Source organism: Limulus polyphemus, unplaced genomic scaffold (assembly GCF_000517525.1).
Source record: "Limulus polyphemus unplaced genomic scaffold, Limulus_polyphemus-2.1.2 Scaffold46, whole genome shotgun sequence".
Lineage (NCBI taxonomy): Eukaryota > Metazoa > Arthropoda > Merostomata > Xiphosura > Limulidae > Limulus > Limulus polyphemus.
This window is the reverse complement of record NW_013665656.1, coordinates 1012418-1026874: the sequence shown is the minus strand read 5'-3', so window position 1 is coordinate 1026874 and position 14457 is coordinate 1012418. Positions and strand designations below refer to the sequence as shown.

The 14457-nt window shown below is 29.8% G+C and overlaps 1 protein-coding gene across 1 annotated transcript in view; it reads right to left on the bottom strand.

The window, feature by feature from the left end:
- LOC106462582 (titin-like) overlaps positions 1 to 14457 on the bottom strand; it is a 454586-nt gene that overhangs the window by 192396 nt on the left and 247733 nt on the right. The window contains 11 exon segments of the mRNA XM_022390129.1: positions 948 to 1208; positions 4163 to 4306; positions 6292 to 6521; positions 7246 to 7315; positions 7703 to 7828; positions 8377 to 8547; positions 9188 to 9543; positions 10230 to 10483; positions 11092 to 11319; positions 12339 to 12520; positions 13418 to 13566. Coding sequence (XP_022245837.1) covers positions 948 to 1208; positions 4163 to 4306; positions 6292 to 6521; positions 7246 to 7315; positions 7703 to 7828; positions 8377 to 8547; positions 9188 to 9543; positions 10230 to 10483; positions 11092 to 11319; positions 12339 to 12520; positions 13418 to 13566 — 2171 coding nt within the window.

The window sequence follows — 14457 nt, the reverse complement described above, 5'->3', positions numbered from 1 at the left end:
TCATAATTTGAATTATAAGTATAATTTGGATGGGAATAACCTTAACAGTGTCACTGTGCTGTTGCTAGTGGTAGAGAAAATAGGATTTTAGGTTGTATCTACAGAAATACTGAATACAAGTCTAAAAAGGTTATAATTTCATTTTACAGGTCACTGGTCAGGCCACATTTAAAATATTGTGTTCAGTCTTGGGCTCCGTACCTTAGGAAAAACATTAAATTGTTGGATAGGGTTCAGATAAGGGTTACTAGAATGGTACTTGGGAAAAAGAAGAGTTAGGGGGATCTGATTGAGGTGTTTAAGATTGTAAAGAGAATTGATAGTGTTGATGCATCATCTTTTTTCATTCTTAACAGTGAGAACAGTAAGACTAGGGGACACAAATATAAATTTTGGCAGGATAGGAGTCATCTTCAGCCTAGACAGTTATATTTTTCTAACAGGGTGTTTGGTGTTTGGAATGGGTTGCCTTCAGATGTTGTGGAGGCAGTAAATTCAAGTGAGTTTAAGAAAAAGCTTGATAAGTATATGAATGATAAGGGCTGGCTTTAAGATTTTTTAAATTAATTTATTAACAGTTTAGTTTCAAGGATAGAACAGCCAAGATGGATTAATAGGTCCCACATTGCCCAAAAACGTTGTGTTACATCTTTAACAAAGAAATTTGTACTTTATATACAGAAACTCTTAAATATTCAACAAGAATGTGAAAATAAAAGCTTTCACTGCCATTGTAAGTAATTCTTTTAAGTTTCTCATGTGTGAAATCAAATACATGCACAAAATTACTAAAATAAGAAAAATACACACTTAACTTTTAACATTAAAGAATAAAAATTATTGAACTATTGCTAAATGGAGAGAACAAACAAAATAAACAATAAATATTAAAAAAATACTCAATGCAATTTATACAAATACAAATCTTAGTGAAGATTTCAATTTACCAGCTGTCAGTGGTTGTCCATTGAAATACCACTCAACAGTCATGGTGGAATCATTTACAGGCGTTATTTGGGCTTCAAAGTGTGCAAATCCTCCCTCCTGTAAGTTGTCTAGATTATTCAACGGTTTGATGAAAACGGGTTTATTTGCACATAGAGATTCCTCAACTGATTCATAACGTTTATAACGCTCCCAGTCTTCTAACTGCTGGATGGCTTCCCAGCTTTCTGGGTGTTGGACTTTACTTTCAATCATTGCACGAGCTGTGAAGAAAAAAAAAAATATATATATATATATATGTGCGTGTGTGTAACTATTTATTTATTTACTCCATAATGCATTAACATGGTTTTAAGCCAAAAACTCACATACATTAACATGGGTTACTTAAATTTCAAACATCTACATCACATGACTTTGCAGGAAAAGCAAATGTTAACTTTTTTTTTCAGAAATATTGTATTCCTTTCTCTTTTCTGGACTGATAAAACCTTAACCTTTGGTCCTTAAAATATTTTTCTTGATAATAATATGACAGAGCAGTATATAATATACTGCATAGAAAAATTCCATGACTCATACATTTTCTTTTTATTGAACTGTAAGGTACTCACTTTATTTTGAGTACAAATCTGAATTAAACAAGAGCATTTTCTAATATTTAAAATAAACTTAAGTCTGATTCTCATGAACAAATATTATATCAAGCTTATTTTAGTTTATTATAGTGAATACATTTTGGGATGAAGTTGGTATAATGTAAAGCACATTGAAGTAACAATGTCATATCTATATTAAAAATAATGAAATGTTGTTAATGTTCAATGTTTCATTTCTATAGTTTTGCCCCTGATGTAATTGTGAAAGTGAAAACTCAATTTCAGAAATATATATATTCTCTAAGATTTGGTCAGCTTGAATGAAGATATGAAAACTTTTTTGCTGTTTTCCTGAGCTTGTTTCCATGTGTTTTTATTAACAGAGCCAGTAAAAAAAAACAACTGTAAAAGGCTTACATTTCTGATGACCTACAAAACAAATATTAAATATTTTCTTCTTCTATTTCTACTCTTAGCATTTGAATTAGAATATTCCTTTCACCGTTAAACTTCATGTGTTAGTTTCAGAACTTGAATTTTGCAATAACTGAAACAAAAGCAGACACTACTGATGTTTTCCTGTACAGAGGCATACTGAAACATGGAACAGCATGCAACACATTATTGTCACACAATTAAAAAACCTAACTGATGGTAACTGATAAATAAATATGTTTACAAAAATTACACAATACACAGTAGTCAATAAAGACCGTACACATAATTAGCTAAATTCTCAAAAGAACAGACATGTCTACTTGGAACAGCTATATATTGTTCAGGATATGTTCTAATAATCTAAATCAATGTTTCAATATAAGTTTAATACCTTTCTACTCCATCTTATTGACATTGAATTATGTTAATTAATTTCAAGCTTGTTTCATTTCTAACTAAAGCAGTTTAAATGTGAAATTAAATGTCTGTATGATAGCACAAAGTTTTCATGGAAAATGTAGTATAGTGTATAATAAATACACATTATATCGTATCTTTAGTAATATAAGTAGCATGTAATTCTGAACTTTTATCCACGTTTTTTTTTTCGTTTTGTTAATAAAATGACTATTTTTTAAGTTTAAACAATCAAAAGTAGGTTTAAACTTTAAAAATATGGAGGAAAGTATAGTATTTAAAGTCACAGACATAAGAATAACAAAAGCTGTGATTGCTAATGTGAGCCAATGATGTTATGACATGAGGGTCCAAAAATGGACAGAGTCCACTAATATATGTCCTTCCTGTTTATTTAGGTGAATGATGATGAATATGGTAATTATGTCATGTTATAATATAATAAATAATATATATAAGTAAAATCAAGACCAATAGGTGGATAGTAGAAGAACATATATCATTGTTTAATGATATAGTAGTTCTAAGTCAAAATTCATGTTTCCTGGTGATATAAGCATCATGAGGTAATTGAGGCTAACATGAGGTATTATTTAGGAAACATTTTGTATGTAGTTGTTGAATCCTTGAGTTGCGAGTTCCCTTTATAGATATATATAGGCCCTGAGTAAACTCAGCAGTATGTAATAAAATTAAGTACAATATTTTGTATTTCTGCAAATAATAGAAGATATTGTTCATTTTTCAATGGTAAATGTATTTGTGAATGCAGAGTGCATCGACATTTAAGAAGAGACATTGGACCAAGAAAAGTATGTTCTACAGATATTTTTCTATCTGAATAAGAACACAGTGCCGGTAAGATGGACAGCAATAAACATTAGTGGTTAATTTCCCCCCCTCCATATTTTATAGGTGTCTGACACCCCTGCCTTTTCAAGATTTCATTTCTTACTACTTTCCAGAAGGTACCAAAATGCATTAAATCTAAACCAAACTTTATTTCCCACAAAATCCTTAGAGATACATATGGAAAGTCAACTGGGCCAGCCACCCAGGTGTACAAATTCTTGGCTTACGAAAAAAAAAACAGCTGACCCCAAACTAGTTGGGATTAAGGTCGTAATGCAAAAAACATTCTTGGCTTACAAAAAAAATACCAGCTGACCCCAAACTAGTTGAGATTAAGGTCATAATGCAAAAACATAATAATATTATCCAATGTTCTGAAATTTATCTGACTAGTGTAAGCCTGACAAATTTATAATTACAACCAAATCACCATTAGATGTAAGAATGCCTAATAAATAAATTAATGAAATTAATAAGTATAAGTTATACATATATATTCTACTGGTTTATGCTATAAGTTATCATGGCCAAAAATTAGTCTTAATTTCATCTTTATATCCACCTAAAAACTTTGTGACTACAAAGTACATATTAACAATATACATTATATGTCAAGATCAGAATTACAAAGAGATATGGTATTTAATAACATTAGAAAGAAATGACTTAGCTGATGCAGAACTTCTTAAAAGGAGAGAGCAAACTAAGCAGTTTAGCCTATCACTACTCTTAATTTGTACACACACAATTTTAATATTTCAAACTTGATTGTCTCTAATACATTTACCATTTATTCATTACATGTTATTAGCTTCTGAATCTCCATCTTCTGAAAAATGTGAAGTTTTGTAACATTGCAAATTTCAACTTGAAAAAGCAAGTAAAGAGGAAAAACAGAGATGAAAACTTACGGCTCACGTGAAGAGTTGCTGTAGTAATAGCTTCTCCTGCTTCATTGCTTGCTCGGCACTGATAAACACCTGCATCTTCAACATTAACATGTAGTAATGTCAGTGCCACATAGCCAAACCTCTCAATGGTCATCACTCTAGAACCTGAGAATTTGAGATTGAAGAATTTATCATTACCTATATTTTAATTATATGCATAATCATATCTATATTAAAAATTCGTGGATTCTAGAACCTGAAAACGTTAGCTATGAAGCTAATATAATACCTCCATATCACAATTCCATTCAGATTTTCTGATCTGGAAGCATTAAAACAGATAATATAATAATATATTTTCACATGTAAATAGAGAAGTCCACTAATATATCTTCTTATCTTCTTTTGTTGACATTTTAGGTAACATAGACATTGGATCATTTTGATTTCAAATGGACTACACTTGTCTTATTTCTTGAATAGAATGATATTTTGCCATGTTGATGCCAGGCCTTAGTATAAGGACCAAAATGTCATCCCAATCAACAAACAAATCAAAATAATTCATAATAAATTTCAGCCCCTACACTAACATGTCTATTTTTTCAAGAATTTGAAACACAATCTAAAATCATACTAGTTTTTCAACAAATAAATACAAGCATTACAGATATAAATTTGTAGGCAGGTGAGATTTCAATCAACTGCTAATGCTATTTTTAACCTAAATATAAATTATGTAAATCTATTTATGAATATAAGTTTGCCCTAATATTTGTTTTTAATATAACAAACATAATTAAGTATTCATAAAAATTAAAATGTTTCAGCATCTTATTTTCATGAAATAACCATATTATTTTTGCTTACCTTCCTTGTATAATTCAAAATAAACAAATTAACCAAAATATCTCTCATTATTTAATTTTTTTTATTAAATTGAATTGTGATTATAAATATTTAAACAAAATAAGCAAAATAAAAGCTAATTATCAACATTAATGTTAATAATTAGGAAATTATTACCAAAAATAATTATGTCATTTAGAGTTATCCTGCCTAAAAAAAAAATTAAATGAATTAATGAATCAGCAAATTCAGTGACACAATGGATTGCTATAGTTTATGAATTTTTGTTTTTAGTGTTTCTAGCATTACTTTAAGTAACCTATGAGTTACATTCACAAAGAACTCTGGAAAGTTTTAGTATAATAGTGTAGTGAAAAAGAAGTAAATGTAAAGAGAAGTAAAGTTTTTTCAAGTCCAAAACTATGGAATACCTTAGATGAACGATAATAACTAGACTACTCATACAATATTGAACAAGTTAATGCTAATTTTTATATAACTCACAGTTCCAAACTGTGTTTCAGTGATTTCTGTAATTTAGTGTAATATCATGTGAACTAAATAAGTGTTAGTATTATCAACATAAATACAGATATGTACAAAAGTTCGGAATTTTGATGAACCATTACAGAGTGAAACAGTGATTTGTTAGGTTTTACAGTTTTTGTATCTAGTCCATAGCTGGTACTAAGGAAATTAATGGTATTTGAACTGTCACTGTTTGGCTAAAAGAATGAAATTGCTATGAATTTCTAATACTCAAATTATTTGTTTCCAATATTTTCTGACGAAAGGTAACTAAAATGTATTATAGCTACTCTCCAACACATGTGCAATGGTCTGTGATCCCAGTAGACCACATGAAGTTTCAATACATTTTCAATCATGCCTCAAATGGATAATACATTTATGAATTTTGTTCCCATCTCTTTAAACAGTAAGGATACAAACATAACATGAACAAAAACATTTTAGGAGAGGTAGGATAAAAATGTTTTAGCTAGAATATATCAAACTGTTTTTTGGGTTTTTTTCTGCTACTTCTCCCAAGGCTGACTTAACTTTAAATTCAAAGAAAATGCTTACCTTTGTAATAGAAAAATAAAACGTATATAAATGCAACTACTCATCTTTGTAATGGTAAAAAAGAAGCATTTAATATAATACAAGTGTTTATCTTTGTAATGGATAAAATGTAATATTTAACTTATGTTAACTTCAAATTAATTTATATTATCCTAATTATGTTTATGGAGCAAGTAGGGAGATTATGTCTTTATTAATGTTTATTTAATACTTACTGGCTTCCAAAAATCGTCCATTCACAAACCACTCAATCTGCATGGAAGGATCACCAATAGGAATGAGACGAGCATCAAAACTGGCTCGATCTCCTTCTTGCAGATGCAAATCTCTGAGATGAGTGGTAAATGCTGGTTTCTGAGGTGGTCTTGATTCTTCCTCATGAGAAACATGGGGATGGGAACGTTCAACGTGACGTAACCAGATGGTCTCACGAGGTGGGGAACTCCTACAATAGAATCAAGATTGATTACCATGATAAGCTGTAGAAAGCATGTGGATAATACTGAAAATATTTTTCATGAGTTGAGAAACATACTTTTGGCTAAAATCATCCACAATCACTTCATTAAAAAATGTATAGTAATCAGATAGGTTCACACCCATATCCACACAAATATATTGGTATACATACATTTCACAGTGTACATAATTTTAAAAATAACCAAGCAAAAATTGAGATACTCTTTTTTACCATTTCATTGAATCAAAACGAAAATGTGGGGTAACCTTCTCTAAAAAGTTCATGTGGGAATTGTAAACCTGTACATAGGTCACATGGCCTATTTAACAAAAAAAAAGTATAAATAAGACATGATTATATTTTGCAATTTGCTCCTGAAGAAGATTTTGCAATGTCGAAACATGTAGAGTCAACTTTTTAATGGTCATAGATTGATCTTAATTAAAATGTTTTTAATTGTGTACATATTTTAATATTGTGTGCTACTTATTATTTTAATGTAATTTACAATTTGATAATTAAAAATTACAGCAATACTTATTGTATTTTACTAATATAATGATAACTCCATGATTTCATTGATTCAAACAATATTTAAGAGAACCTTTTTTATATGAAGTCACCTATAAGGATTTAAAGTAAGTCTGTAAATTATTTGAAGTTGGGAGTCATAGTAGATACAAAGGCATCCAATGACAGAAGAACTTACTCTGGTCGTATAACTTTTGTTGGTCTAGGTAGGCTTAACTTCCAAGGTTCACCAGTTAATTGAGGCTCACCTAATTAAAATAAGAAACTAATTTTCAAGTAAAATTCAACTAGAAAGCTATTACACAAATATGAAGATATACCCAAACATATATTACTTCAGTCTACTTGAAAAGTGATATATGCTTTAATTCTCACTTTCTTTCGGCTCCTTTTTTTTTCTCAATCCAATAGACAGATACATATATTAGACAGATAATGGACAATTAGAAAAGAGCTAAAAATACACAGAAGATTTTGCTAATAAAAGGATTTTAATACTTTTACTAAATCAATATCCCATTACAATAAATACATAAAAGATAATCACCTATAAACCTTTAGAATTTATTATTTGAATTGGGTAAACCAAGTTTACAGCAGGATCTAAACTACACTCAATCTAATCTAGTACTCACTAGAAACATAAAGACGTGCACGAGTGGCAGTGCTTCCTGCTTGGTTCTGTGCTGTACACTGATACCATGCTGCATCATTAACTGTGACATTACTGAAGTATAAGCTAGAGCTTCCTTCTTGGGTTTCTGTTAAACAAAAAGATAAGATACATATACATTAACTACAGTAACTTAATATTTGCAAATGACTTCTTTATAGAAATAATTGTATCTAACAACCATATCTTCATTTCAGCAAAATAATACCAGAGTTTGAGTACATACCAAAATCATCCTACTCAGTAAAGCTCCAATACAGCTTTATTTTAAGACATATATACAAATTATCTGAAATTAAGGCTTGTCCAAATCACCACATATTCAATATCACCAGTACTAAGTGTTATTATCAATATCATTTCATTAATTCATCCACTAGTTGAGCATTTTAAATTAACGTTTTGTTTGTGATCTTTAAACAACTTGGTTAATGTAATTTTGTGATTTAAAATGTAAGAGAACACACTGCTAAAGATGATTAAAGTACTAAACAGTTCTAATTTACTAAACTTGATTATAAAATATATATATATGTATATATTATACACACATATTATAAATAGATATATATTTATTTTTCAACTTTGATTACAATTTAAAAACAAGGTTTTAAAAAGAAATATTTAGATACTCACCAATGACCATTTCTGGTGGACTGGAATAGATCTGAACACCATCTTTCTGCCATGTGATGTGAGGTATTGGAATTCCAACAGCACGACAATGTAAAGTCACAGGTTCCCCTTCTTTAACATGTGTAGACTGAAATCTTTCAACAAATTTTGGAGAAACAACTTGTTCTTTTTCTATAAGGAAATCAAAGTGTTTTGTTTTGTAGTCAATCAAGAAAGTTTCGAAGTTTATGAAATTGACAATAACCAAATGAAACTTAATAGTATAATGCCGTTTTTAGTTATTACAGTGGTTTTTAGAACCTGAAGATACCAATAAATATACCAACTTTCATCATTCTAAATTAAACCCAATTCTGGCCATATGTACAGACATAAGGATAAAAACTTTATCTTTAATCACCTAGGTAGTGAACAACATCATTTTAGTGTAAATGTACCATAATATAATCTTTAAGAAACTGGAAACATTTAGTAAACCAACGAATTTTAGTAAATTTATAATAGTTGCAAGTTTCAACTCATGCTAAAACTTTCAAGTTACATTTGGAAAAACTGGGTAACACCTGTCTTCTGTTTCAAGATAAATTTGACAAGTATATGTCAAATACTTTCATAACAATATAATACAAACACTAACTCTATTTCATGCACATTCAATGGATTCTAACCAACACAAATAACGTTATATGCTGCTTATTTTAAGATTAAAGAAATATAACATTAATTACACAAAAACAACATTATATAGGGGACTATTAACTCCATATTAGAAGCTAATATTTCATCAAGTATATAAAAAACATTTGCTCACCTATCACAGTCAAGTTTACTTCAAAACGAGATTCTCCACTTTTATTTCTTGCAATGCAAGTATATGTTCCAGAGTCATTTCGATTAGTTACAGTGATCATCAAGGCATGCATGCCACCCTCATTGACCAGAAGCTTGTGTGTGGCATCATCCATAATTTGTTTCCCATTGTGAAACCACAACACTTCAGGAAAAGGTCGGCCTGAGACTCTGCAATCAAACCTGACCATTTTACCTTCTGTCACTTCTTTTTGTGTTGGAATTTTGATAAAATTAGGTTTAAGTGTTCTGGAAGCAGTTATTTCAACATCATTTTCTACCATGCTGGTACGAATAGGTCTGACTTGTCTTGGTTCTCTGTAATCATATGATGACAAAATGTAAGTAAAACAGTGTCTAAAGATTTTTACAATATATCAGAACTGTGTTTTCACAAAATAGAAACGTATATAAGATTATCATGAGAAAAACTGGATTATGGCCAAAAATATCAATAGCAGCAAGAGAATCAAACTCATGAACAATGCATTTCAATCATTATAAAATTGTATATTCCTAGTTAAACCAGTATATTAAATTAATTAGTTACATCGTTTACTGGGATAATTTTCATTTGTGATCTATGTAGGTAGTTTGCTCTGATCAGAAGTCATTGATACATACTCTATAACATCAAATTTACAGGAAAAAATTTATTATTTAATTATTTCAGTAAAAATATGCATAAATCAATCAAAAGTAACTTCAAAATCTTTTTCTCTAAGAATTATAATTTACTGATCATAAAAATTTAAAACATACAAATGCATTACTAATAAGTTTAAAATGTTATGCTATGCCATCATGTGGAAAAACTACTGAAATTTTGAATAATGTCTTTTGGAAGAAGTAAGCAAATTAAGAAACATTATGTAATAATTTTACTGATAAGCCAGCATATAACACAAAAAATTGTTTGGAGTTGGTTCAAAAATTTCACTTGTAGAATTCTTTTCAAGTAAAATTATGAATGACTTACAGTTTTGAGATAAAAATTAAATTACCCTTTCTGTTGTCCATCAAAAGTTTCTAGCCGCTGGTTGCTAGTATATCTGGTCTCACTGACATTTCCCATGGCTTCAATGACTAGATGGCAAGAGCATGCCACTCGGCCTGAAGGGTTTTCTGCCAACAATGTGTAATATCCAGCATCTTCTGGGAGAACCATATGAATATGTAAAGTGGCTGTATTATCCTGTATGTGAATGGTATATCTCTGGGATTGAACAATCTTCTGACCATTCTTGAACCAAGTGATCTATACAGAATAAAACAAAATAAGTTCACAAATTCACTTTTCTTTTCCTTCTAAATGAACTTAAATCACTTTATTTTTATTGTAGAATTGCAATATTCTCAAAATATTTCTCATGTATTTAAAACTGAATATGAAAACAAAAAAAAAGGAGACAAAATCCTTAGACTTTTTATTACCCAAAAATAGATTCAACACAAAATGTCGCATGTATAGAGTGACTAAGTTATATAACTTCTTCAGAAAGCAATAAGTGTATGCTAAATTAGTGAACCTTAACAAAGTACCACATCAATCCAACAATACTTTATACATTAAAATACAGGAAAAAATCAGTCACCTTAATTTCAGAATCAAATTAACCTGATACAGTATAATATTTAAGCTATTACTGAGATTTTTGCACTGACTAAGAAAGCACTTCTAGTTTCACACATTTTCCTAACTCGAAATTATATTTCTATTCCCAATATTAATATTTTTCAAATGAAGCTTCCAAAACCTTTGATATTTCCCATAATTCATAAAGAAGAATTTATAGTGGATTCCCTAAGTTCATATCACTTAATGTGAATTTTTTTTTGGCTGTAAGGATGAAAACTGATACATACAACGGGTCTGGGATTGCCTGAGATCTTTGCTTGGAATGTGGCATCAGCTCCCTCAAGCAATTTACTGTTGCGAGGATGCTGAAGTATTTCAGGTGCAGTAGGTGGTCTTGATGTATCTATGACTGCTGGTGGTGGAGGTTCCAGCTCACCCTGTTGACGCTTGGCGGAGGATTCTCGAAATTCAATTTCTCGTAGAAGACGGTATTCAAATGTGTCCACTCTAAAGCCCTGGATTACCAAGAATAGCAACAATGAGAACAGTTTCAAGCAAATGCCTGATAATTCATATTAATTAAATAAAGGTTTTAAGTTGCATAAATGGAAATGTATCAAAATTTATTTGTATTTAAATTCTAGTTAAAAAGAAATATAAACTTTACAAGCAAATACACAAAATGTATCTAAAACAATGTTGAAGCTTTACATGGAAAAAAACAGTGTACTTAAGAGTACTTCAAAATCATCTTTATAAACACTTCACTAAGAGTTTACACTGTTGTTATGTACTTTATGTTACTATAACAAAGAATACCCCAGTAATCGTCCTTATTGTGACATAACTTAAAAACAATATATTTACATTATTAATGTTTTGCTCCTTTCATGATAATTTTGATAAACTCTGCTCTAAAAGTCAAGTCAAAAGTATAATTTTTTTCTAACATGAACTTGAAAACCACCATGACATTAAGTAAATGGCAAACTTGTGAACAAGCGGAAACCTTTTGGAACCTACAAGTATCACATAATTAATTCAGTAAGATACAATGTAGGCCACAACAAACCCTCTAGTAAAGAAAAACAAAGTTATTAACACAACAAACCTTTCTTTATGATAAGCTGTATTTGCATTGAGTGACTTCATTTTATACACTTGGCCATGTAAGTAACCCCATTTTATATAAGAAAGCAAACTTGAAACACACTATCCACAACATCACCATTATTTTTAAAAGTAAATGAATATAATGGTTTTGAGAAACTATAATCTATTTGTTTGTTGATAAGCACAAAGCTACACAGTGGGCTATATGTGCTGGACCCATCACAAGTATTGAATAAGTTTGGTTTATTTTAGGAAGATTGTAAAGAAAGAAGCTATTTGATAGCTTTACTTAAGGATTTGAAAAGAACTCGTAAAGTATTGTTTAACAAAAGAGTGTAATAAAAAAGCAATAAAAAACAAGCTAATGGGCCATAAAACCAGTACAATATAGTATTGCAAGTAAAGCATACTAGTTACTAACCTCAGGAACACCATAATAGAATGGACTGCCTGGTTCTACTTCTTGTTCTGACTGAATCATTTGTTGATCAAAAGGAGGTTGAATCCTTTCTTGACCAAATGTTTGGTAAGCACGCTGAAAAGTTGTTTGTTGTGTAAACTGATGTGTCTTGAACATTTCCTGTGATTGCTTGTAAACCTGACCTATAAAGATAAAAGCATATTATTTATTAGTTCGTTTCACCTTTCATGGGGTAAAGAGATCCTACAACACCAACCTTTCTTTATGCATTCTTAGGCAATGGTCTTTTCACTAAATTATTTTAAGGTTTCACAGATGGCTCACAGAATTTTAGGTATAATAACTTGATGATTAATTGAAGATAAAAATTAATTTGTTGTAATATCCACAATTTGAGAGCACAGCTCCCTTAAGAACAATATTTGACAAATTATAACAGGTTACTTATCTCATAATAACCATAATTCCAACCATACCCAACTTGTTTACATAGAAGTAACTGATCTAAAGTACTATTATTGACTTTATATCATAAAACTGAATATCTTAAAACTTAAAAAAGCTAATATATTCACTAAACAAGATATAGTATTTAAACATTAATATACGAAACTCAGTTCAATCAAAATTCTTGATATTATATTGTCAAAATTGTTTTATATAGAATTTTGATAGTATTTTCAATCAAACTAGTATTATTATTATGAGAAACATTCCAGTCTAACACTACAGCTAACTTTCTGTACACAATTACAAAGAGCAATTGACAAATACTTCATAACACAATATCGTTGAAGACCTATAACAAGACTCAATAAGTTGCAAAATAAGTGCATTACATGTCATTGCATAACAGCATTTCCAAATTTGCAGCAAACATGGACTATTTATGAATTATTACATAAAAAGTTAACAATGCATTCAAGAATGAATAAAAACAAAAATAGGTAAAATCACAAACATTCAAATATAACAATATCCAGAATAAAGTTTTATACTGAATAAATTAAAGTCATAAAATAAGAAAAGCATTAAAACCTAATATGATTCGAGAACTTTGAAAACAATGCCTACTGTACCTTGAACTTCTCTCTGAATACTGACAGTAAGGGAGGCTTCGCCTGCACAATTGACTGCTGTACAGGTGTAGTCACCATCATCCTCTGCAGTGAGCCCTCTGATGTGAAGACTACACACGCCAGTGTCAGGGTTATATGAAACTTGGCGTCTAAAAGGCAGAAATAATGAAACATGTTAATGATTAATTAAAACATGGGAAAAATGCTGTATTTTCATACAGTTAGTATAAACGAGGGAGTTTCTAAAATAAGAGTAGGTTCAATTCATGGTATTTTAGAGTAACATAGCTATCACAGCACTGTCAAGTTATCAGAATGTGAAACTACACACTCAATCAAAGGAAACGTGGCATATAACACAAGGAGCAGTATATGGTGATCAACAATAAATTGTGTGAATGCCAGTAAAAAGGAAACAATATTTTAATTAGATTCTCTATTGTATAAGACACAAAATGTATATCAAACTATATTGATAATATAATGTTTACTCAGATTTGTATCATGACTGAACATTTTCCCTGCATGACAAAACATTGATTGCTGGTGTTTTAGTCAAATTAATGTTAGATCTTGGAACAATATTACATGTTGGCATAAAATAAGAAGTAACCAAATTTTATAATATAGATTCATTCCTTGACAAGATTCTCTGTGCCCTATGAATTATGATTCAACTTAACCTGTGATACCAAATGTATAGTAATGAATATATTCTAGGGCCTAGTACTAGCCCAGATCTAAACTTCATTTCACATATACTAGACCTCCATTAGAATCCATGATCTAGATCTAACTCTTATATGCTGATATAATTACCTGTGCATTGGGTTTATATATTAAGTAGTTTATGATAGACTCCTTGTTTATATATTAGACTGTTCATATATATTATTAAAAAAAATATATTAATGTATATAAATATATATATATATAAGTTTTACTAGATCTCCATATACATATATATATACCTTTATTATGGGTTGAAATGCCAGATAAGGAGATCTGAATGACAACACACCAAGTATTTTAATATATAA